This window comes from Malaclemys terrapin, chromosome 10, assembly GCF_027887155.1.
Source record: "Malaclemys terrapin pileata isolate rMalTer1 chromosome 10, rMalTer1.hap1, whole genome shotgun sequence".
NCBI classification, from domain to species: Eukaryota; Metazoa; Chordata; order Testudines; family Emydidae; genus Malaclemys; species Malaclemys terrapin.
In genome coordinates this window covers 86,149,184-86,174,770 of record NC_071514.1, presented here as the reverse complement: position 1 = coordinate 86,174,770, position 25,587 = coordinate 86,149,184, and the positions used below count along the sequence as shown (strand labels likewise).

The following is a 25,587-nucleotide window of genomic DNA, read 5'->3' as shown; positions in this document are numbered from 1 at the left end:
CACACCCCGGCTCCTTTCCAGCAATTTACTCCCCTCCCCTGACTCCCCCAAACTTTTGCATTGCTTCTGAGGGGTGCGGGAAATACAGTTCTGTAGTGCAGTTTAAATGAATTATTACTCAGTTCTGTATTAATATGCCTAGTAAGGAATCTATTTGTCAAAAAAACATTTCCTGAATCTTTTTTTGTTGTCTGTATTACATACTCGCTGACAGGTATTTTGAAATAAATGACCACAAATAATTGAAACTAGTGTGATTATATTATTCTGACAAATAAAATACGCTGAATTTTGCAGAATTTTAAAATATTGTGCACAGAATTATTATTATTTTCAGAATATTTAACTTTTTGGCACAGGATTTCCCCAGGAGTTCACTTTGCAAGACTGGGCTGCTTCTTCCATGCCCGTTACTGCTCAACAGCGACAAGGAGAACAATTGCTGAGCGCTGGCTGCCCAGCCACACAGACAGACAGGAGGCAGAGTCCTACTCTGAATTCCAGTGGCTCAGCTTCCCCTCCCCTCCCTCATGGCACCAAAAGAAAAAAACTGCAACTGCAAGTCCATGCCCAGTAACTGGCCCAAGTGCCAAGTTCTGGGACCTCTCCTCCTAGCTGGGCGCCTGCCCAGAGTTATTTGCTCTGTAAGGAGCAATAACATCTATGGCCCGGAAACGAAAGGCAAAGAGCAGCCTCAAGGATCCTGAGGCTGGGAGAGGCACAAATACCAAGAGATTCACCCCCATGCATACTCGGGGAAATCGGCACAGCTGACAGCGTGTTCTTTGGCCGGTGGTGGGGAGTTACCGTGGGGATGGGGTGTTCAGACCGGGTATTTGCTAAGCTAGATGATTGGAAAGTGTCACAGGCACTAGGCGGCTGCTCTCTAACGTGGTTAATGAGGGTGGGGTTGAGTTGTGAAGTGCTTGTACCTTAAAGAATTTGGGGACAGAGGAAGAGTCAGGTGGAAAAACATACTAGTAAGCTGGGGGAGCATAGCTCTTCAGGCCAGATCAGCCCATCAGACCTCTTGCATAGCCCAGGCTACCAGCAGCGCCCACCACCCGCAACCCAACAACCAAAGTCAGACCAAACTATGACAGCCCACAAGGGACAAGACTATGATGTGCCACAGGCCGAGAGCAGGAGGGGCCCCTGGACCCAAGGTCCCTGCAAATGGCAGGGAAGTGATTGAGATAGACCCAGATAATCCTGGCAAGTGATTGCACACACCCCTGTCGCAGAGGAAAGCGAAACCCCCCAAGGTCACTGCCAATCTCACCAGGGGTGGAGGTAGAATTGTGGTGATCAGTTCGACTCTGAGCATGTGAGCAAGAGCCAGCCAGCCAGCCCAGCACCTGAGAGCGAGCATGCTCAGAGCCCTCCCTGTCCAACCTCCCATCTCCAGCTGTGGCCATCAGAGGAAGGTGATGACAAAACCCCACAACCAACCCAAAATAGATGGGGGGAGGAATCCCTTCTAGACCCAGGCAGGTGGCGGCTGAAGCCTGAAGCTGTTGGCCAGGCCAGAAGTTGGCTGGGCAGGGCCTGACCCAGTGCTCTGGGACAACCGCACCTTTCACAGGGATTTGATGGGCACTTCAGTGACAATATTAACACTGACCTCCAAAAAGGGAGGGCCTTGCAAGGTGGTGGGGGGGAGTGGCACAGAGGGAGGAGCTTGGATATCCCAGGGATGCACTGGGTGTGAGACCTGAGACAGACCCCAGGCTACTTTGGGGAGGAGCCAGGGTGTGATGAGGCACAGGGCCGTGAGGGAGATGGCAAGAGAGAGGACAGGAGGGATATGCTACACAGAGCCAGGGAGAGCATGTCCTCTCCTCCGTAGGCCCTTCCAGCCCCTGGGGATGGCTTAACAAGCTCCGTACCTGACAACCACTGCTCAGACACAGATCCTGTCGTGAACCAGACATCTGCTGTCTGCTTCCAGCTCTCTCTCCTCTGCCCGTTCCTCGCTACAGCAGATGATCTTTGCAGCAGGAGCCTTGTCTTCAGCTCTGGCTGTGAAGTGCCATTGAACATGTTTGAATAAAATGAGGAGGCTAAAGCCCAAGTGCCCCTCGTCCCCCTCACTCAGCCATTCTCCTGAGCGGCAGAGAGACCTTGCATGCAAACTCAGGAACCACCAGCAAGCAGCACCTGTCAAAGCAAATGCTCTTTATTATGATTGTACCTGGGAATCCAGTGCTCTGTAAAGTAATAAAAAGCTCAAACAGCGCCCCTGTGTGGCCAAACTCCACCGAGCTGGGGATAACTAACGCTATGGCATTTCAGTCACCAGCAGCAACAATGACAACCAGGAGTCAAAAATACTTTGATTAAAAAATGTGCAAGTTCAGCATCTTATAAAACCTGACGCACAGGACGCTGGACTGGCTGGCTGGGCACGTTCCACTAATAACAGCACAGGGGGTCCTTTCTCCCCTGCTTCCCGGCAGAGAGGACAAGGGGAGAGCTGGCCTAAGCAGAGGTTTATCTAGACACGGATGTACAAAGTGATTTCTCCAGACAAGCTCTCCCCGTGGAGCAGCTCAGATGCCTTAGTACTTGATCCATGTTTCCACTTGTGCAGCAGTGAAATTCTTTATACATTTTTCCCCTTAAGTTTTGAGTGACCAGGAAGGAAACTTAAGCTTTGCATAGACACAAACCCCCATGCTGCAGGGGGCCCTGCCTGCTGGGATGCTGCCCAGCGTGGAGGCTGCCTCAGGAATCACGGTGAGGCTGAGAAGGCACCGTGGATCCCAGGGGAAAGGGCGAGGACCCAGGCCCTTGCGGTGCTGAGGCTGTGGCAATACCCAACAGGTTTGGCTTATGGATCCGGCCCTGTTTCAAGCCACAGTCGTTCCGTTCCATTCCCAGGTGCTCACACCACACCCATCACTGCGAGGTCAGAGCACCGATCCCCAGACACTGCGGACACCAGCATCAAGAGCTGCTCCGCCCTGGGAGCAAACAGGGCCTGAATCGGAGAATTGTTTTCAAAGAGGCCAGCGGGCGAAATGGCTCAACAAGCAGAAGGAAGCAGAAATGCTGGTAGAAAAGGAGCATCCAGCCACTGGAGGGATGAAAGCTGCGGTAAGGCCAAGAGCAGGAGCAGCTGGTTTGCACTCCCTCCTACCAGATACCCACAAGGAAAACCGGAGCAGGAGTGGGAGACTGGGCCCCGGGGAGAGCAGCCAGCATGGAGCCCACCCCGGCTTTCCGGGTGCCGGGCGCCTCCCCCTGCCCCCCCAGGTGGCTCCCCACAGGGCTGCGCTAAGGCGATGCGGCAATGTCCACGTTCCATCAAAGCAGCAGTTCAGCTCCCGCGCCACAGCTCGGCCTCCGGGAAGCCAGTCACCTCCCCCACTTCGCTGAAGGGCCGCTCGCCCTGCGTGAACATTAGCTTGTACCGCAGTCGGATGGGCTCCTGGACAGGGGAGAGAGGAACGTTACACGGGCAGGTTACGTGGTCTGCTCCCCTCCACCCCACCTCTGCTAATGCCAAGGGACTGATGGGTCCTGCAAGGGGAGGGCAACATGCTGAAGCAAGGGACACAGCAGTTGTAATGCTACGGGGGGAAGGGAGCTGTCCCACAGGCCACCCAAGGGAGTTCCCGGAGAGCTGCGCCTGGTCACATTCCCCCTCTGGCTGCAGAGATGGCTGAGGAACCCACAGTCTACCCCATAACCATTAACCGCAGAGTCACCCTCTAGGGCCTGGCCAGCATGACGAACTCCTCTAGGGTTGCCTCATGTTCCAGCAGGAAGAGCCACCAGCGTTCCCATGGCATGTCAGCACCAGGGATCCCACCAGGTGCCACCACTGCATACAGGCTGCAGCGGGGTAAGGCAGTGAAGGGGATCAAGCTGCAGCCCGCAACAGCCTGCTTCTCCCCCCCGCCCCTTGAGATCACCAAGCCCATCAGCTGGAGTCTCTCCTCTCTCACCTGGCTCATCCCCCCCACTGCCCTACAAAAAGCTCCAGATATCACCGATTTCTCACAGGATTCAGCGCTCTGCACTGCTAGGAGAGCTCCCCAATGCTGCTGCCTTGCTGGCAGAACCCAGATGGCCCTGCCTCTCCTAGCATCAGTTCCCCATACACACGTCCAAGGTGAGCGCTTAGCAGAGTCACTGCCACGTACTTTGTGTGGGTTGGCGAGCAGCAGAACCTGGGATATCACGGCTGGAGGGAGCAAAGGGCTGAAGGCAGGAAGCTCAGAACCAGACGCCGGCTGCAACTTTACTCTCATAACCTGCCAGGAGAGAGAGAACACAAGACACATTCTAATCTCCACTGGAGATGGGCTGGGAGTACTCAGAGCCAGTCTGGGTATGCCAGCCACATGTCTTGTCATCCACTACACGATCAGTGCACCATGAGCGAAGAGTAAGTGCTGAGAGGAGCATGCAATGGATCCACACAATGCAAACCACCCTCAGTGTCCAGAGGAAGGAAAGCTGCTACTATCGTCTTAAAACCCAGGGGGCAGGGGTGTCCTGGTTCTGTGCCTGGGTGCCTGAAACTGGCCCACAAACTCAGGACAGAGGCTTGCATGTGGTCTCTGGAGGGCGTGGTCAGTGCAAGGGGCGGGCTGAACGTAGGAGCAAAAAGCTACAGGAGTCCAAGGGCTGGGACATCCCAGTGACACTGGGAGGCAGTACGATGCAGAGAGCGCCAGGGGACAAAGGTAGAGACTCCAGGGGTTTGGCACACGCAAAAACCTGGTGAAACTGAGCACAGACCCAGTGTGTCAAACCCCTGGAGTCTCTGTTACACGGTTCTGTTCACACACGTGTATAACATACCTGGGCTTTCCCCAAGGCCCAGTACAGCGAGGGGGGCATGCAGAGGCTCTAAGCCAATGCATGCCCCTTCAGTAGAATTTTAATTAAAGGCTTTTAATTGAGCACAGGTACAAAGACAGGATGTGGGCTTCCTCACGAGGTGGTTATCCTCAGTGCTAAGTAATGCACCCAGGCCAGGTCTCCCGCAAAGCAGGGGGCAGAGATGCATATTAAGCATCTAGTGAATCCATTACCAGAAACTAGCAGCTTGGTTACTTCGTTATTTCAAGTGCTTGAGGAAACCCCTAAGCCAGAAACGACAATGCTTTTATTCAGGATAATTTTCACAGGTCCCGCTCTCACGTTCTCACCTTTGGGACCGCGGCCTGGAACACAATGTCCTTAATTGGCTGAGTGGATGTGCTGAGCATGGAGAGCACCATCACCAGTACATCTGGTCGCCCGGGGGCTAGGTCTCTGGAGAAATGGATCATGACCTTGAAACCATCTTGATCATACACTGTAACTGGAGGGATACTGCCTGTCAAAGACAAAACAGAGAGTCAGGAGAGGATGCAAAGGCCACCTGGGAGCGGGAACCGCCCCGTCCTTCAGAGAGAGAACAGGAGAGAGATAGAATGAGGAACAAAGGAAACGTTCTCACAAACCGTCATCTTCCTCAGTAACATCACAGGTCAGTGCAAAGCCCAAAGGTGTCTGTGTGCACCTGTCCTGCTGCTCCTTTGTGACAGAGCGCAGGGAACCTGAGCCTGCCTAAAGTCAGGGCTGGGAGAGCAGCAGCTCCGATTTTACCATCCAGCTGGGACTTCACTGTCCAGGCCCTCCAAAGTCTGCTGAAGTCCTTCACGTAAAAGAGGGAAGGCAGGCAAGGAGGTAACGAAGCCTTTGAGTCTACCTTTATAGCTCAAGGAGCAGTAACAGGCTGGGCCTTTAACATGACATTGACATGCTTCAGCCGTACCTTGCTGTGCTGGGCCCAGTATTGCAGGGAAAAGGCAGAGGGAAAAGAGCAGAGTTCTGCTTATGGAAGAGAGAACCTGCCAATGCATCAGTTAAGGCAAACTCTGGCGCCCAGGCCCGGCAGAGAGCTGCTCAGAGGATGATGCCACCTGCAGGTTTCAAAGCCCACTGTACAGTTCACGTATGTGTATCGTGAGAACAGGAGGCAACCTGGCCATGGGTAGGGAGGGCTAAGTACATCTCCAGGGCTGGGCTCAAACACGGTAAGTACTAGGAAGAGTCGTCCTAAAATCTGTCCAGCTGCCCTTCCCCACCCCATGAGCAATCCCAGCCTTGAATGCCATAAAGACGCTGCGGTGAGCAGAGCTGGGACACAGAGATCAGTGCACTTACTCGGTGTAATTGAAATGAGCGGGACAAAAAGGTTTGCCAAAGCAGCATCATTGGAGGCTGGCTGCGAAGGAGCAGCAGGTTTCAGCTCATAGGCTGGGTCAGAGAACAAAGCGTCTGCAGCTAAACTGCCCGGAAGGCCTGCCGCGGACAATTGCACTGGTGGTAAGTTCCTGGAAGGAAAAACATTCAGATAACTGACATTAACTGACGAGATCACGTACGGGATCTCCTCCTGTCCTCTCCAGCATCTGCCCTGCCCTCAGAATCATCCACAAAGAACTACTGTCCGAAGACTTACGGGAGTTGTTGTCAAGTTTGGAGGCAGGCAGGCAGCGCTATGTTACACTGAAGATGCTGCTGCTTCAGTGTTCGTTAGGCTGACCTGTTGTCTCTGTCGCAGGGAGTAGATTTTGTTACAGGGTGCTGGCAGTGGCTCTCCCTGACTGCCACAGCCAGGCTCCACTACAAACCCTGCTTTCAGTCTCCCTGTAATGCTGGAGCAAGATTAAAGTACGCTCCCGCCCCCCCACAAAGTAAGGAGTTGAGGCAGGAATCACTGTGTGAAATCCCCTGGCCAGCGGTCAGGCTAGATCATTACAATGGGCCTTTTGGGCCTTAAAATTGATGGAAGATTAATTTAGCCTGACAATTGTGACATTTTCTCCAATGGCCTTGAAGAACATGTTGGCAAAACTTGAAGAACGCTGCTTCAAGTGTTATTTGAGTTACAGTGTTAGAAAAAGACCCAATTTTAAATTGTGTGCGCGCGCGTGTGTGTGTGACTGACGGACCACTGGTCCATCTAGCCCAGTATCCTGTCTTCCAACAGCAGCCAGTGCCCAATGCTTCACAGGAAATGAACTGACCATCCCTGACCATCTTAGCTACTTGCCATTGAGGGACCTGTTTTCTATGAACTTATCTAGTTCTTTTTTGAACTCGGTTATACTTTTGCCCTTCACAACATCCCCTGTCAAGGAGTTCCACAGATTGACTGTGCGTTGTGTGAAGAAATATTTCTTTTGTTTGTTCTAAACCTGATGCCTATTCATTTCATTTGTTGACCCCTGGTTCTTGTGTTATATGAAGGGTTAAATGACACTTCCTTATTCACTTTCTCCACACCAATCATGATTGTACAGACCTCTATCATATCTCCCCTTAGTCATCTCTTTTCCAAGCTGAAAAGTCCCCGCCTTTTTCATTGCTTGCTCCTAACCCTTGGGATTGTCCATCAAGTTAGAACTCCTTGAAAACATGGCGCTGGCTATACCCAAAGACCCGAGCTTGCCAGTCAACAAAGCTAGAAATGACTGTTGTATCCAACGAGACGAAGTTACAGTGAGCCGCCAAGCAGCTTGCCCTCTACTGGCAGGTTGCAGTTTAACAGATGATGAGGGGTTTCCCGTACTTCAATGCCAGAACAGAGGACTCCCATTTTCCAACCCAGTGCTGTACAGTCTGCTTACGTTGGAAATGGCCTGGTCACAGGAGGCGGAGACAGCTGCCCTGCCAAATCCTGAAGCGCATTTCTCTCTGGCGAGCCGCCCTGCCAGCTGTCCCCCAGCACCACGGTTTGATGGGTATCGGCATTTCCAGTTTGATTATATCCATTGTGCCCAGCACTCTGCCAAATAAAGAGGTCCTGATTCACTGAGCAGCTACAGAACACCAGCAGAAGCCACACACATCCTGCTCAAACAACCTGCTTTTAAACACAGGCTGAAGCGGGACGATTATAGGCAATGTAGTGGCAAGTCCCACCCCACAACACTGCCACTCTCAGACTAGGGCTGGGACACAAATGCCTCCCCAGCCTGCCATCCTGGTGGCTCTGCATCCGCAGACACCTACAAACCCCAGGAGTGTCCCTTGACCTCCTGTGTTACAAGGCACAGGGAGCACATGGCCCCTGTTTCTGTAGCAGAAGGCTGTGCCTTTATACCTAAGCTGAAGGAGAATCCCCCTTAGCTGTCTACAATATTGGGGCTCGGAGCATCTTCTAATCTCTCCCTTGCAGGAAGATCAGAGCACTTGTAGATCTGATTCTATCCAGTAGGGGTCAGTGGTGCTCTTACCAAATCAACTCTCCCAGTGGCTGGACTTCCACGAATATTGATCAGCACATTACCGCCAACCTCTCATTGGGGGAATGGGGGGCAGCCATTATTGTTTGTAATTCTATGCCCCACAAAGTGCGTGTGTGGGGGAGAAATGGAACCTGCAGCTAATGCATGTTGGGGCAGGCTAGGTCAGCAGAAAACTGTCGATTGTACATGGAGGACTACGCTACTAGGGGACCACTCACCTGTACGGAGCTGAAATCAGGTGACGGTCTCTGTCCAACAGGGGAATCATTGAGACCTACGGTAGGTAACCAAAGCACAGACCAATCAGAGCAGGTAGGGCATTCCTACGAGGTCTAATAGCAGAGCTGGACTGTGCTTGGACTCCCTGAAAACTCCCAGCATTTGCCCTGGCTCAGAGGGCTCTGGGTGGGTCGTGACAAACATTAAAAAGAAAGCTACCGAATCTGCAATATACACCATATTCCCTAAGGATCAAGGACAACCCCATCCCTGTGCCCCGAGGACGGACCTAATGACATTAGCTCCTCGTCGAGCAGGCAGGCGGAGGTGCTGCTGTGCTGAGCCGCGGCTGTCGTGTTCACGCCCTGCTCCGTGAGAGACTTGAACATGGAACCCAGCTCGGAGAAGTCGATCAGCGTGTAGCTCTTCGTACTGCCTGGTGGGGACTGAGGTGCTTTGGGAGTGAGAGAGAGCGTTATAGAGCTGCCATCTCTGGGACTACGCCCCGGCCACTCTGACCCAGGCACTAGCTCAGTGGTGTTCCAACTTTTTGGTTTAGTGACCCCTTTCACACAGCAAGCCTCTGAGTGTGATTCCGCCCTTATAAATTAAAAACAGCCGAGCCCCATTCAGACACCGTAAACCAGCCAGGAAGCAGGTTCCTTTGCAGCTGTGGGGGACCCTGTGGGATCCTTTCTACCTGAGGCATCAGTGGAGCTGGTCACCGAACTCCTCCTGCCCTGGTCATGGCCCACTACAACCTGCCTGTACAAGCCGAGCGCCTGGGTGAGTTTGTCGTTGGCCTGGAGAATCTCCGCTGTGGAAAGAGGAAGAGAAACGAATTATGAATACTCTAACAGGAGGGTAATGCAGTGCCACATTCCACGATGGTCACGACAGAGCCAGAGTCTGTGTCTGGGAACCTGCCATACACCGGGCAAAGCCCAGCGGGCCATTCGGCTTTTGTTGCAGGGGTTGAGGATAGGTCCATTTAATACCAGCTTCTTTCTCAGACTGACCTACGTGTATCTAGCTGAGATGCTGTGATGTCACACACATGCCCTGTGAGCCCTGCCTAGAGGCTGCAGCCTGGAGCTGGGATTCTCTGGTTAAAACAAACAAAAGGAAGTATTTTTTCCACACAACGCACAGTCAACCTATGGAACTCCTTGCCAGAGGATGTTGTGAAGGCCAAAACCTTAACAGGGTTCAAAAAAGAACTAGCTAAGTTCATGGAGGATAGGTCCATCAATGGCTTTTAGCCAGGATGGAGTCCCTGGCCTCTGTATGCCAGAAACTGGGAATGGGCGACAGGGGACATGTTCTCTTAAATTGCCACTTTCTTTGTTACGATCTGGTTTGCTTAGATCTGAGCCTGACTGAAGTGCTGGGTGCGTGGGACGCAGGCAGCGGTGTATTATCGCCTAGGCCGACAACGCCTACGCCTAGGGAGGCAAATTTGCAGGGGTGGCAAATTAAAGCACCCACGGAGAAGCTCCCCTCCCCGCCCTGCCCCCCCACTCCAGCTCGCCTCCACCTCCTCCGCGAGCACACCGCCGTGTCCTGTTTCTCTCCCCTCCCTCCCAGCGCTTGCACCGCGAAATAGCTGTTTCACGGGGCAGGGAGGGGGGGGGGAGGAGGGGGAACATGGCACGCTGGGAGAAGAGGCGGGGCCGGGGCGGGGATTTGGGGAAGGGATCCAATAGGGGCAGGGAGGGGGCAGAGTTGGGGCGGGGACTTTGGGGAAGGGGTTGGAATGGGGGCAGGGAAAGGGTGGAGTCGGGACGAAGCCAGGGGCGGGCGGGTCGGCAATTATTTCAGGGCCTAGGGGCGGCAAAAACATTAATCCGCCACTGGACACAGGGATACAGTGCCTGCGTCTGAGACATGGGGACAGGGAGTCAGGATATCCTTAGGTGGGAAGGTAGAGTCCTGATGGACAGAGCCAAGGGCCTACTCGCCTCCTGACTCCAGGGGGCGCTATCACCACAACCCAAAACGAAGGTGAGAGACATTAAATGGAACCCCCGAGATGGAGATGGCTCTTGGCTAAGATCCTGTCCTCAAAAGCCCAGGGAGTTTGGGGATCTTGATCTATTTGCTGGGGGGGATAGTTTACACTTCACCGAAATCGCAGCCTTTGATATGTTTGCTCCCGTGCTCAGGGGGCTGAACAGCAGGGGCTGGTGCGGCAGGTGAGGAAGGAGGTGCATTTCCAAAGCTGGGGGGCTCTGAAGTGGAACAGCAGGGATGCTGCCAGTTAGGAACAGGTAGGCCAGGTCAGTAACGTCAGCAGAGTCACACAGACTCTGCTTGCACGAATACCCAGAGTTCAGACAGTAGGATGGGGAGCGAAGGAGGTGAGGAAAGAACAGCAGCATATTTTGTTACCTACCCAAAGCCTCATCGTCGTCAGTAGTCTCGCTGGCAAGGCGGAAGAGCAGTGGCCTGAGCTTCTCACAGCGTTCAAACAGGCTCTGGAGAAGAGAACAAGAGTCAGGCTATTTGCTTGTCAGATCACAGGTCCTCAGAACCCCGGCCCAGGCTCTGGGGCCACAGAGGAAAGGAAGTTAGCTATACAGGCAGCCCTGGTAAAATGCAACCACGCCTTCTGCTCAGTTCCAGACGGTGGCTTTGTCGACGCCAGAGAAGATAGTTCAGCTTGTTGCTGCCCCATTCAAATGTGCAATAAGTAAGGCTACGATTTAGTCATGGGTATGTTTAGTAAAAGTCACGGACAGGTCACGGGCAGTAACCAAGAATTCATGGCCTGTGACCTGTCTGTGACTTTTACTAAAAACACCCCTAGCTAAATCTTAGGTGCTGGGCAGGGGGGGCACTCCTGCAGACGCTGCTGCTGGGGGGGGCCTGGGGCCCCACCACTGCTGCTGGGGGGGAAAAGGGGGCTTCACCGCTGCTGCTCCGGAAGCAGCTGCCTGGGGCCGCCCAAGTTGCTCGGGCAGTCCTGGGGTCAGCTGTACCAGCCACTGCAGAAGTCCCAGAAAGTCATGAAATCCATGACTTCCATGAAAGACTTGCAGCCTTTGCAATAAGTCCTAGGTGCAGAGACTGATGTAGGAAATTTCCCATCCAACCTCCCAACTAGCCTCACCCCTTTTACACACACAGATGGGTCTTGCAGGACAAATTTCACTGTGCAACATTGTCCAACTTAAAAGAAATGGAACCCAGGAGTTTGTGGATTTATCTTAGAATTCAACGTATAGTAAAAGCATCATGGCCACTAAAACTGGCACTCACCAAAGGAAGCAAATGTGCAATTTGTAACTCTCCTCCCAACAGCAGCACCATGCCCAGCATTTCCACTCTGAGGACAGCCTCTCACTGCGGTCTGAAAGTGACCCACCACCCATCAGCCCAACACAACATCTCATTGGGTTGCTCTCAGCCAAGGGAGGAGATCTTTCCACTTACCATACATTCAATCCCCCAAAGCGTTTTGCTTTTGGAATAGGTTTGTGGTGCTGGTGGATACTTGGGGGCCGGGCAGCTTCTCTACGAGTCCCATGAGCTGGCTCAGATGTTTCCTTAACTTAGAACGATTTACACTCCGAAGTGAAATCGATGTGGCCAATAGGCTGAGAGAGGGAGACTGCGGAGACTACAGCAGGAGCTGGGGAGCTCACAGCCATCTCCAGCTTTCAGCACATCCAGTCAGGTCTTGTGGTATCTGGTTAACCACACCTGGCCTGGAGGGAATTCCCTGGGATTTACCGCACCCCGAGGGAGGGGGATCTACCCTCTGCCAGTCACAACACTCACATGTACAGATTAATAGACAGCTCTGCCCCCAGTTTTCACATCCCGTCGCTGCTAGACACCACCAGTGATACCGAATCAATGAGCCTCCGGGCAGGAGGAGTCATTCACCTGCAGAATCTCTAGGTCAGATTTGGATAACTCCTGCCTTTTGTAGCTGGTCAGCATTTCACCCAGTAGCTTAACGCTGCTGTGAACCTCATCAATCGCATTCAGTCTTTTGGACACTTTGGCAGATTTTTCTTGTTCCTTTGAGACAAAATAAAACACAGGGCAAAGGGGGATGAAGTCCCTGGTTTAGCCAATGACCTCATCACACATTACGCAGATAGCTTGGACTTCCTCAATATCCCATTGCCTGGCCAGTAATTTCTACCTGTATTCCATAAAAAAGAGACCCGTGCTAGAAAGGACACACAACACACCTCAGTGCTAGACGCTGTGGGTGAAATTCACCCCGTCAGAAGGCAGCACCTGAAGTGCCAAGGGTTGAGCCAGACTCCCCAGAACGCATGGGCCTTGTTCTGGTCCTCTCCACGGGGCGAATGTCACCCCAGCTGCACCAGCTTGTGCTGCGCAGTCTTCAAACTCTCCTCTCTGTTATAGCTAAACAAGTTGTTCTCTGACCAGGCAAACCCGTGAGCTGCCAACGGGCAAGTGGTGCCAAACTCTGCTTCATTGTGAGCAGCGGCAGACATTACGCACACAGTGCTTCAGAGCATTACTGTAAAACCAGACGGTGAAACTGCCTCCCCTCCCCTCCCCTCCCGCCTCTCCCCACACCTGCCAGCAGCAGCTGCTTTGACACAGGGAGCTGTGAGCTTCTCATGGTGCCTACCTCTTTAATCATGCTCTTGATCAGCCTGTTGGCTGCCTGCAGGTCCTCAGGGTGGTTGCTCTTTAGAAGTCTTGCTAAGAGCTGTTGAGTGGAGACCATTAGAAGACAGACAGCGTGAGCAACAGCCCCAGGCACCAGAATGCTGCCACTCACCAAATAAATGCAGATGTGTCCAGGGCCCTACTGCCATAGCTGGGCTATAGCCCTACAGACATGTGGACTCAAGTCTCACAATCTGGTCAGGGTCACACTGCTGCCTCACAGGCTGCCAGCCTCACTGAGCTTCTATTGCTGCCTGCACATGTCAGCAAGAGGACAGAAGGAAACTATAGTCAACAGTGCGTAAGGAAAACAGGTGACAAATACAAGCCAGATGTTTAGAAAAATGAATACTGGTTCTGACACAGACTCTCTCTGGGGCATAGGGCAAGTTACATAATCCTCGGTGCCTCTGTTTCCCCGTCTCCAAACAGAGATAATGATACTCACCTGTCTGACTAGAGGGTGATAGGGTTACTTATTAGATAGCACATTTCATGCTGCACAAAGGCTAAGTATTAGCATTATTCTAAGGAGATCTTCTCCCTGGAACTGTAAAGGCCCAAAATACAACCACACGCACTCTCCTGACAATACAACCTAGCCAGAGGAGGACACAGATTTGAAAACATGAGATTTACCTTGGATTTCTCTTCATCAACATCAAAAATAGAATTCTTAGGTCTCGGAGAAGGAGGTGGTAAAATTTTGTCTTCTAGGAGTTTGGGGTCTTGTTTTATGACTCCTGAAATGAATAGAGAGAGAAAGAGATTCTACCAGCCCCCATACAGCGTTGCACAGTGTTCAGCCGGGTACCAGACCCTGCTGACCGTTACCACGTCTGCTGGCAACTGAGTGCCCCTACACGATTTTAAGGAATGAGGGGAAGAAGCAACCAGTGGGCTTAGCATGTACCCCAAAAGCAGGTACATGCTAAGACAAGAAATACACGACTCACCTGGCTGTCTGAGATCAAGGGAAAGGGTGGGGGAGGCTTTCAGGACAGGAAGATGGGGGAATGAGGAATAAAAGCTTGGTGGTTTCCCTAGAGGGGAATCTGTGGCGCCATCTCCCAGAAAGGGCTCTGTTCTCCATTAGTTCAGAATTAGGCAAGTCAGAAATCCTTTCTGAGCCTGCTTAGCCCTGCAGGGTTATCTGCCAGAGCCCAGAGCCAAAACACAGGCAGCTCACTAACATGAACACACAGCAGAGGCAGCCTCAGAGTTTCTGTGAAATTCTCTTTCACTCTCTCCTAGACACATGCGTGACAGGCTGATGTCATCAGATGTCACCGGTGTGGTGCTCCACTCTGTTCAATGTTGAAAACAGTCGGCTGTGTGCGTGTGTTCCCTCTGTGTGCTGCCCCGGCTCTGCAGATCGCTGGCACAGCAGACCTGAGAGAACCCCCAATGACCACAGACTCTGATAAGGTACGAAGGCACCTGGCCAGGTTTATTGTCAAACGAAGCACAGTAATAGTTTCCAGCAGACTCTACAGGACATACTACAAATATGAGCCCACGACAATGCACCGGTGCAGTCAGTGGCGGGATTCTCCCCTGCCCCCTAGGCCAGGCAAAGACAACTCTTCAGGGATACATTCTTATACACAGGTACAAACAAGTTACACAACACTCCTGACATACAGAGGTACAACCTCTCTACGTGTTAGGGTGCCGCCTCTCACTTTGTACATGTTGGTTGGAACAAAACAACTCTATCCATCATATTACCCTCCTGCCCCTGTCTTTAGGATGGGTCAGCCTGCTCCTTGTGATCTATGTGGAATGTGCTAGTACCGGACTGTTCTGGTACCATCCTGGCACATGTTTATATTATTAGTGCTCAGTACCTTTTAGGTATGTGTATATTTGCAAACATCAGCCTTCTTCTTGCCAGCTTCTGCGAGCAGGGCCTGCCTCTGGCTCACAGCTTAACTTTGCTTTATGTTAGCAAAGTCTTGACCATTACTTTAGTTCAGGCTTTAGGTCTCATACCGGGCCTCTGATACAAGGGCTTATGTTTTAGGGCCTCATCTTACCCAGCTGAATCCACTGCTGCATGCAGGAGACATTGCAGCCAGTCACACACAAGGCTGCTGACTGGTTTTGTGAAAATATGTGCTATCCAGCCAGCTGATTTACTGTCCACCTGACCTCTGCAGGCCACCTAATCTGATACCTCCAGGTCCTGCCTAGTGCAGGCTTCCCAACAAATCTAAACCCTCCCCATCAAACACTAGCCCTGGCCTCTGAAAAAATACTCTTACAAGTCGGGATTTGACAGAGGGTCCACGCAAGTTTGGTATAACCACCCCGTCTGGGCAGCTGTCATATCCATCAGTGCCAGCCCTGCACTGAGACCGACAATCCCAAGCTTCCGGTTGCTGACACTCCCATCTGAAAGAGGCTTTGGTTGCCACTGGCAGATCTAGGTTATTCTTATTCTCAGGGCTGGGTACAGTTCCTCTGGTCTCCCCACTGCAGCTCTGTGAACAGACACCTTGTCTGCCCTATGCTTCCCACCCATCCAATAAGGCAGCACTTTCTTTACCCCACCTAGTCTTGCAGCACGTTCTATACTAACCTACTTCTCGCTAGCCCTACCAAATAGCTAACAGTTGTGGGTTCTCCGATTCTAGCCACCCCAATCCCTGGGCATTTCCACACCCTCCTCATCTCATTAATATAGAAGCTTTCCTCTGACAGCGTTGTAGTTCACTGAAAGAGAGCAAGAGTATCTAGCACATGACACAACCACACAAACGGCTTAACAACAGGACATTTTAATGTGCCTGTCAAGCGTACAAAAGATGTTTGTTGCCAGAGCACAGGGCCAATGGGTAGCCAAATATTTACAACTAAAGCAGAAGCTTCTTGTAGCAGGAGTCAGGGCCAGATTTACAGACCTGTGTAGGCACAATGGTCTTTAGGAAGTTATTTATTTAGGATGGTATTCAGATACAGAGGAAGGATGGGCATGGATATGGCACTAGCCTAATATTTGGGAGACAAGAACTTCACTTAGATTTCCTGCTCTGCCACAGACTTCCTGTGTGCCCTTGGGCAAGTCATTAGCTGTTCCGTGCCTCAGTTTCCCATCTGTACGTGGGCATAACAGCCCTGCACTGCCTCCCAGGGGTGTTGTGAAGATAAATACATTAAAAGACTTTGAGGTGCTTTAAGATCGACTGATGAAAAGTTGCTATGTAAGAGCTAGGGATTTATTAATTATTATTATTATAAGTTTGCAGGTAGGCACCTAATAGGATTTAACTTCCTGAGGTGCTTTTATTGATCCCACTAGTTGTTTATTGGCATCTTTAAGTGCCTAAATCTCTTTGTAAATCTGTCCCTTAAACCTTCATCTTGTACAAATAATCATTTATGGAAAAGTCAAATCACATGGGATGAGCTTTGAAACAATTACTCAGCAATTCATGGTTTGAATCCACATGACTTTGACGTGACAAAAGGAAACTGAAATAACAGAACTAAACCTTGTTTCTTCAGCATCTGATAAGCATCCCGGATTTTAACTTCCTGAGGAAACCACACCGTCCAACTGAACATTATTTCTATAACTCTCGATTTGACCTTTTCTGTAGACCAGGTTCCAAGATACTGAAAACAAAAAAGTAAGTGATTACAACCAGCAAGTTACTGTCAGACAGGAGTCAGGGATTCTGCCCAGAACGTTCATGCTGAAAGACTGGGGTGAAAATGGGTTCTCAATGCATTATTCAGAGTGCTGTCAACTGTACACCTTACAGAAGATACAATTCCACATACAATTACAGTGCTATATATGTAAGTGTTATATTATTAAATGTGTTGAATTTTATATAAATAATCTATCACTACAAAAATGATGGCACATTCAGTGCTGCTGTGGTCAGGGTTTACCAAATCCAGGATCAATATAAAGTATTCTTTTTCATTTGTTTTTAATTACACTGAAAATAGTTTCCTGCTTGGATTTAAACATCCACCTTCAGCATTACAACCTGGCCAGAGCCAGAGCAAAACAAACTGAAAACTGACCATGAACAAAAGTGAAACTGCACACTATGTTTTCAGTGCCCAAGTTTTATCTTTCTAGACACTTGTAGGTCCCGATCACCATAGTATCCAAACACCTTGTTGAATAAAATGCAAAACCAACCAGGATGAATGGTGAAAGGTAAATGTGAGTTTTAAAATTCTTTTAGTTTTAATAATCTGACATTACTATGAATCCAGAGACAGATACCTGGTGTTTAAAATATGAGGCTTGATTCTTCAAGGTTTTTAAACGAGGTTTTTAAGGTCAGGCTTGACAAAGCCCTGGCTGGGATGATTTAGCTGGGGATTGGTCCTGATTTGAGCAGGGGGTTGGACTAGATGACCTCCTGAGGTCCCTTCCAACCCTGAGATTCTATGATTCTACAATTCTATGATTCATGACTTTACCCCAGCTCTGAACTGGTGGAGCACCACTAAAACCAGGTTTTCCTAAATCCAAACTCAACAGAAGCATTTGCTTTAACCTATTTGGTTTTTAACTACAATGAAAACAGCTTCATTAGATTTAAACATTCCCATGAAACCAATGGAGGTCGTCCTCTGCCACAGAGTTGGGGTAATGCAGAGCAAACCAAGCCCATGATATTTAACCTGACAGTGTCCCTGTAATTATTGAGAAAAGGGTCCCAGTTTTACTAGTTTTTCCAAAGAACAGAGGTGATGATCATGCACAGTAAGTGATGTAAATTACTCTCCATTTCCCACTATTACAGGAGGCGTCAGTGCACTGGAGAGCTTATTCTCTCTGCACATTGAGCTTCTTTAGCATTCCAAGCTAAAATTCCTATTCCTAGCAGTTACTTTTCCCAGGAGACGTGGAGACGATATCCAGGAAGCTGAGTGGGAGCAGGGTGTAGCACACACCCCAGAAAGAGAGATGAGCAGCAGAGATAGCACCCTGCAGAACTCAAATTAAGTCCCCTCAATCTCTCACTTGAAGCAAATCAGGGCAGAGTCTCCAGGTGCCTACTGGGAGTTCACAGTTCCCTATCTGGGCTTTCGGGATGTTCCCGGGGAGAGGGACCCGTGGGGCTCTCATGGGCTTGTGCTATGTGTAGGCACTGAAGACAAAAGCCTAAGAAGAACAGTTCCAAAGGCTGAAATTTGAAGAGAGCAGGAAGGCGGGGGAAGGGCCTATGATACAAGGCCAAAACGTGGCCCGTGAGCCACTCCTCCCACTGCCACCCGTATGGAGTCCCCCCTCTTACTGTGCGGGGCGAAGGTCCAACCCTGCAAAGTGCAAGCTGGGGAATGACAAGAGCAGATTGGCTCTTCTAGGGTCACTGACACATTGCAGTGGAGTTCAGAGCAGTAAAAAGAAGAAAAGGTCCCCCAGAAAGAGACAACCAGGAATAAAACCTACTGTATTTACCAACAGTTACTACCACGCGACCTGGGCCCTGGCACACCAAGCACCTTCCTCACACTGGCCTTCTCGTGGCGCCCGCCAAGTTGTTCAATGCTTTTAGATTTCACCCCAACTCTGTACCCATCTCCCCTCCCCCCTTGAATTCGAAAGAGACGTTTCAATTATTATCCTTGTTGCTGGGAAATTCATAGCCTGTCCCCTGCCATTCATTGTCCCAGGGGAGCACAGCAAAACAATCACACTCAGTTCCTATGTGGAAGTGGTATGAAGTTCACATTTTCTCATCTGAGATTAAAAGTGCACTTTGCCTGCTAGATTGGGGTAGCTGGGCACATACCTTCGGGGACAGCACTTTTATCAGTTCATTCAGAAATCTGAATTTTGCCACTTCGTAGTGAAACCTTTCACCACAGTTATTCACACATGTCTCCAGCACCTGGGAGGAGGGGGGGAAAGCATGAGACATAAAACAAACTCACCAGGCAATTTTAAAACCTCTTCCATCAAGACAAAGATCTAAGAACCTGTTAGCAGCACAGACACAGATAACGCATAGTACCCTCGGTGAAACTGCTCATTAGGCAACACGAGTCATTTTTACCCAAATCCATCACTCATTTTCACCCGTTTAAAATGAATGAGCAAGAGCAAACTGGCAGCGCTTCATAGGTATAAATACAGACATTGACAACGGCTAAGACATTTCCTGTCATAATCACCACACACAACATTCAGGCTGTAAGCTTCAGGGACTGAGTGGCAAAGGGAGCTGACGTGTGATGGCGTCTAACTTCCAGGAGCCAGCCTCCATATTTGCGCTTGGCCACCAGTAGGAAAGGAGGGCGGAGCCTCAGTCTAGTCCCTATCAGACATTTGTTCACATGAGAAAAGCAAAAGACATTCTGGCAGAACCAGAAATCTCCGCTCAAGAGGTGCCTAGGACTGGAATAGCTAGGGGTGCTGTAAATCAGGAAAGAGGGGTGGGAGGAGCTGGGACAGATTAGATAGTAATTTGGGAAATTATATTTGATATGAAGGGGATTATCGAGGCATATGGAATCACTGGGATGATGGGAATCTTACGGCTGTGAATGCACAAGGAATCCTGGTGACCATGATGAGTGACAGGAACAGGGTTACAAATCTGAACACAGTGAAGGGTTAAAAGGGAGAGACACTAATTTTTTTTTAAAAGAGGCAGATACAAAAATCTATCACAAGAAAAACATTTCCAGCTTATCCCAGCCCATGTCTGTGTGCTGATGGAAGCACTCACTGTTAAGGCATGAAGAGCTTCCATCTCCTGAGGCGACTGTATCTTATGTGCTAGCAGCCTGGGTGCAATGGACGGGCTAGGGAGAAGAAGCAGCAAGTCAGATCAGGCAGGAAGTCTGAAGAAAAGCAAACACTGCTACTTTTCTTGCAACCACGTTCACAGATACACATCACAGCAACCCTCCCACCTGGCACAATGCTGGGGTTATACACACAAGAAGTAAGGAAGAGATTAATGCAGGCAAGGAAGCCAGAAGTGTCCTGCAAGTGCTGATTACAGCTGCTCTAAGAGCTGTCCCCTAGAATGGAAAAGTGGGGAGGGAGAGGGCAGTGTACTCTTTGCAGAAACATCACATCAACTGGGTCACTCAGCATTTAGCAGAAGTGCTCCACTTCGCTGTTCATCACGGCTGGCCCTTTGTCTCAAAGTCTCCCACAGCAGGAACGTTCATTAGGCAACAAGTGCAAGTTCTATAGACAGAAATTATGTGCATCTGCTCAACAGAAATGCTACCTCAGGGACCTTTATCAGCCCTTTCACTTCATCAGTGTGTATGCTTTGCTGCATATATCAGAGACAATCCCATGAGCTGCAGGGGTGGGGAAAGCCCTGGTGGAGACCTCATCTCCCAGAGACCAGCAGCTAAAGCCACATCAATAGCTACAGATGCCCAGGTCTTCTCCGCAACACAGCCCAGAGGAAATCAGCATCCCACTCATAGCACAGGAATTCTGAACACCAAAGGGTGGGATCTGACCACCTCTGAGACTGTGAGGGGGAGAAGGTACAGTCTCCTGCTAAATGAAAAGTCCTTTCCTCTAGATCTGCCATGTTACCACAATGTCGCAATAATCTGGCCACTCTTTATCTACCCACTTCTTACACAGGCATCTCCAGAAGTCACAGTAATTAGCCATTCCCTGCCATTCTTCCTAAGGTCTTACAAAACTGCAATTTACAGATTATCCTTCCCCCTCTGAGGTCAGAAAAGCTCAGAGCCAGATGCACAGTGCAGAGAGAATACAAAGAGCCCTTCTGTCTAGCTTACCCTTCCAGGTCTGCATTCACCTGGTCGCAGAACCGCTGGATACATTCCCAGTTTTCTTCAGGGATGCTTGGGTCTGTGGCTTTATCTTACAGGGAAGAGACGAAAAGATCATCTCAGTGTGAGATGTATACAAGTGACTGACCGATGAGAGAGTTCAAAATACATTCTTCCCCATTACGATTCCTCCAGGCTCCATACTCACTCCCACTGCGCTGTCACCTTTGCTCCAGGACTGTTATCAAACAGGCAGAGCTACTGGTCAATACAGGGCCAGACTCACAGTGTTACGAGTACAGCATCACTGAGACTAACACATAGCAGTACAATCATTAACTATGAGGCAGGTGTTAAAGTAGTGATGTTACCCTTGGCAGGAAGTAGTGGGGGCTATTAAATTCCCAGAGGTGTTGGACAGGCTTCTGCCCCCTACCTAGGGGCCATCTATGGACAGTTACATTACATACAGCTATGTGACCTTAAGGCAGTCTAGGCACCTTCCAAGCTCATTCAGACTGTTCTCCTTTCTCTTTTTGCCTGATTTCCCCCTGGTGTGAGTGGGTGCTATCCCACAGATGTCAACCCGGTCGCACCTACTTACACCAGTGATCAATTTGGTCCCCATTGTTTAGGGGAATGTGACAACAGCTAGATTCCAGCTGTCCCACAATTTCTGGGAGATGAAGTTTTGCTTTAATTAAACTTCCAAAATTCAGTGCAACAGAAGTGAACCAAAGACAGGATAGATCCCTAGGCTGAGGAACCTTCTCTGGCTAATCATGATGCCATCCTCTGCATTTGTCCCAGAAAAGCCAGACTGTACACTCAGCTCGATGGCCCTTCTCTGTCTGTAATGCAGCAACTTTTGAAAACCGCATCTGGTGACTTAAAACATTTCAGAGAATACTCAAGTATCAGTGGGCAAAACCCTATAAAATTCTAGTGAAAATCTGAAAACCAGAAAAGCCTGATTTCCATTCATCAAACTGTTTTGATTTCCTCTGGTTCCAGGCATGAAGCAGTGACCTCAGGGTTAGGTTTAGGTTTAGGGCTAGGGTACCAGCCTCCTCTGCCTGCAGCAAAACACAGGCATTCCATGAGCCTGATTCTAGTGGACAGTAGGCTGCTGAAAGCCTCTTGCATCCCTCCAGCAGGTGGGCCCTTTGCCCCCACTCCGGTCAGACCACCCTGTGGGGCCAAGCCAGGCATACAACTCAGCCTACATAAACTTGGTTTGAGCATTGGCCTGCTAAACCCAGGGTTGTAAATTCAATCCTTGAGGGGGCCACTTAGGGATCTGGGGCAAAATCAGTACTTGGTCCTGCTAGTGAAGGCAGGGGGCTGGACTCAATGACCTTTCAGGGTCCCTTCCAGTTCTAGGAAATAGGTATATCTCCATATATAAACAATCAAATGTGAGACCTTTTCATTTGTTACATCTCCTCACACTTGTTTCCAGTGTAAACTGCTCACAGCTACACTTTGCAGGGCTCATGGGTGACTCAGGTTTACAATAACTGTGGGATTGACTCAGGTTTCTGGGGGATGTGTGTGAAAACGAAATGGCTTAAAATGACCAAGCAAACACGTTGCCCCTTCATTACAGCAGCAGTCCCAGGGAGCCAGGTATTTGCAGAGTGGTGTTGCTAAATGCCTTAGCACAAGGCTGCATTTTACAACCTGAAACTTAGTAACTGAGACAGGCAATATATGCAGAATAACACAGCCTCTGGGTAACACCACTGTGACTACACTTTGATTAGTAGTTGCTTGAACAAACTTACACCCACAGGTCTTGCTCTAGCTGTGGTTTAAAATGCTGGCCTTTCACCTCCAAGGTCTGTGCTAGGTGTTACAGGAAAACTTAGAAAGCTTTGAAAACTAGCCCCACAAACAACTAATGGAATTTTAAAATCAAATATTCAGCTGTAGCTGCTGTTTGACTGTCTGCTGTGACGTGGGCTGTGCAGCAGTTTGCACCTCATTCTAAGCTATCCAAAAGCCCCAAATTGATACATCGTTAGCTTACTATTTCTCCCTGGGTCCTAGTATTTAATTCCTGGCCCTAGGTAGATAGTTTAGGGCAGGTCTGAGAAGTCTTTTCCCATTACTGAGCTGTTCCCTGGTCACCCTGAACCGAAAACACAAGATGAGGTGCTACTTCCTCATTCTGCTCTGGGCAGCCTGCTCAGATGGTCTCTGCCTGAGCAGTTACTTGTTGTTTGGAAATGGTGACCCTTCCCGGGAGTGCTGCACTCAGCGCCTAGCTGAGAGCTAGTCTACACTACCATCGGTGTAGCGTGTGGTGAAGATGCTCTGCGCTGACGGGAGAGCGCTCTCCCCATCGGCATAATTACTCCACCTCCATGAGAGGAGGAAGCTATGTCAGCGGAGAGCGTCTCCCGGCAACATAGCGCTGGTGAGGACAGCACTTAGGTCGCTGTAACTTGCGTTGCTCGGGGGGGGGGAGGTGTCTTTTTCACACCCCTGCACGACGTAAGTTACATTGACATAAGCGGTAATGTAGACAAGCGCTGAGACAGTGCCTGCTCTCCCAGACCGACACACAAGACAGAACGCTGTTATTTGTCTCCTGCTATAGAGATGAGCAAAGGGGGAGCTAACTAGGCAAACTTCATCCCACCATAACTCCAGTGAAGCCACAGGGGTTTACCCAGGAGTGACTGACTGTCGGGGTCTGCTCCTCAAGAGGAGGCTCTGCCCAGCGCCTTCTTGGTGAGACGTACTGGGAGCTCTACCCGCTGCAGGGCAACGACTGTCAACCCCCTTTGCCAAGCTCATTTTGCCCAGGCCTCCCTGATGTGGGGGGCAATGGAAAACCAGGCGGGCAGCCAATTCTGTAGGGAACCTGCAACCACCTGGGGCACCCAGTCCGTCAGTCCGACCCACCCACTCCCCTGGGCACCCAGTCCATGTGTCCGACCCGCCCGCTCCCCGGGGCACCCCCAGTCCGTCCGTCCGGTCCGCCCGCTCCCCGGGGCACCCCCAGTCCGTCCGTCCGACCCGCCCGCTCCCCGGGGCACCCCCAGTCCATGTGTCCGACCCGCCCGCTCCCCGGGGCACCCCCAGTCCGTCCGTCCGACCCGCCCGCTCCCCGGGGCACCCCCAGTCCGTCCGTCCGACCCACCCACTCCCCTGGGCACCCCCAGTCCGTCCGTCCGACCCACCCACTCCCCTGGGCACCCAGTCCATGTGTCCGACCCGCCCGCTCCCCGGGGCACCCCCAGTCCGTCCGTCCGACCCGCCCGCTCCCCGGGGCACCCCCAGTCCGTCCGTCCGGTCCGCCCGCTCCCCGGGGCACCCCCAGTCCGTCCGTCCGACCCGCCCGCTCCCCGGGGCACCCCCAGTCCGTCCGTCCGACCCGCCCGCTCCCCGGGGCACCCCCAGTCCGTCCGTCCGACCCGCCCGCTCCCCGGGGCACCCCCAGTCCGTCCGTCCGACCCGCCCGCTCCCCGGGGCACCCCCAGTCCGTCCGTCCGGTCCGCCCGCTCCCCGGGGCACCCCCAGTCCGTCCGTCCGACCCGCCCGCTCCCCGGGGCACCCCCAGTCCGTCCGTCCGACCCGCCCGCTCCCCGGGGCACCCCCAGTCCGACCCGCCCGCTCCCCTGGGCACCCCCAGTCCGACCCGCCCGCTCCCCGGGGCACCCCCAGTCCGTCCGTCCGGTCCGCCCGCTCCCCGGGGCACCCCCAGTCCGTCCGTCCGACCCGCCCGCTCCCCGGGGCACCCCCAGTCCATGTGTCCGACCCGCCCGCTCCCCGGGGCACCCCCAGTCCGTCCGTCCGACCCGCCCGCTCCCCGGGGCACCCCCAGTCCGTCCGTCCGACCCACCCACTCCCCTGGGCACCCCCAGTCCGTCCGTCCGACCCACCCACTCCCCTGGGCACCCAGTCCATGTGTCCGACCCGCCCGCTCCCCGGGGCACCCCCAGTCCGTCCGTCCGACCCGCCCGCTCCCCGGGGCACCCCCAGTCCGTCCGTCCGACCCGCCCGCTCCCCGGGGCACCCCCAGTCCGTCCGTCCGACCCGCCCGCTCCCCTGGGCACCCCCAGTCCGACCCGCCCGCTCCCCTGGGCACCCCCAGTCCGACCCGCCCGCTCCCCGGGGCACCCCCAGTCCGTCCGTCCGTCCGACCCGCCCGCTCCCCGGGGCACCCCCAGTCCGTCCGTCCGTCCGACCCGCCCGCTCCCCGGGGCACCCCCAGTCCGTCCGTCCGACCCGCCCGCTCCCCGGGGCACCCCCAGTCCGTCCGTCCGACCCGCCCGCTCCCCGGGGCACCCCCAGTCCATGTGTCCGACCCGCCCGCTCCCCGGGGCACCCCCAGTCCGTCCGTCCGACCCGCCCGCTCCCCGGCCCGGCCCGCTACTCACGGAGCCATCGCTCCAGCGCCCCCAGCCCCGCCTCAGCCATGGCGCCTCGCCCGGCCCGGCCCGGCCGGAGACGGAGACAGCGACCCCGCCCCGCCCCGCCCCGGGCCCGGGCCCAGCCCCGCCGCTGACGCAGCCGTGAGCCGCGGCGCAGGGAGGCGGCGCCTGACGGGCCAGGCCGGGCCCCCGGTTCCGCCCAGCGCCGCGGCGAGAAGCTCCGGAGCGCCCGGCCGGGGGGTTACAGGGTCCCCGCCCCCACGGGCAGCCGCCTCTGGGGAGGGGCACAAGCCCGTTTACACAGCGGGTAAAACACC

General features: G+C 52.4%; 1 protein-coding gene across 1 annotated transcript; it reads right to left on the bottom strand.

Moving 5' to 3' along the window:
- Window positions 1–2,163: 2,163 nt before the first annotated feature.
- GGA2 (golgi associated, gamma adaptin ear containing, ARF binding protein 2) lies at window positions 2,164–25,363 on the bottom strand. Its single transcript, XM_054042338.1, has 17 exons — window positions 25,277–25,363; window positions 20,892–20,976; window positions 19,844–19,919; window positions 18,905–19,003; window positions 16,634–16,757; window positions 13,776–13,879; window positions 13,096–13,176; window positions 12,369–12,506; window positions 10,873–10,954; window positions 9,178–9,294; window positions 8,767–8,931; window positions 8,477–8,532; window positions 7,638–7,795; window positions 6,169–6,338; window positions 5,166–5,335; window positions 4,152–4,262; window positions 2,164–3,433 (listed from the first exon to the last, which is right to left on the bottom strand). Exons 1-17 carry the CDS (start codon window positions 25,314–25,316, stop codon window positions 3,323–3,325), a joined length of 1,887 nt encoding a protein of 628 aa, XP_053898313.1. The 5' UTR covers window positions 25,317–25,363; the 3' UTR covers window positions 2,164–3,322.
- Between the last annotated feature and the right edge of the window lie 224 nt (window positions 25,364–25,587).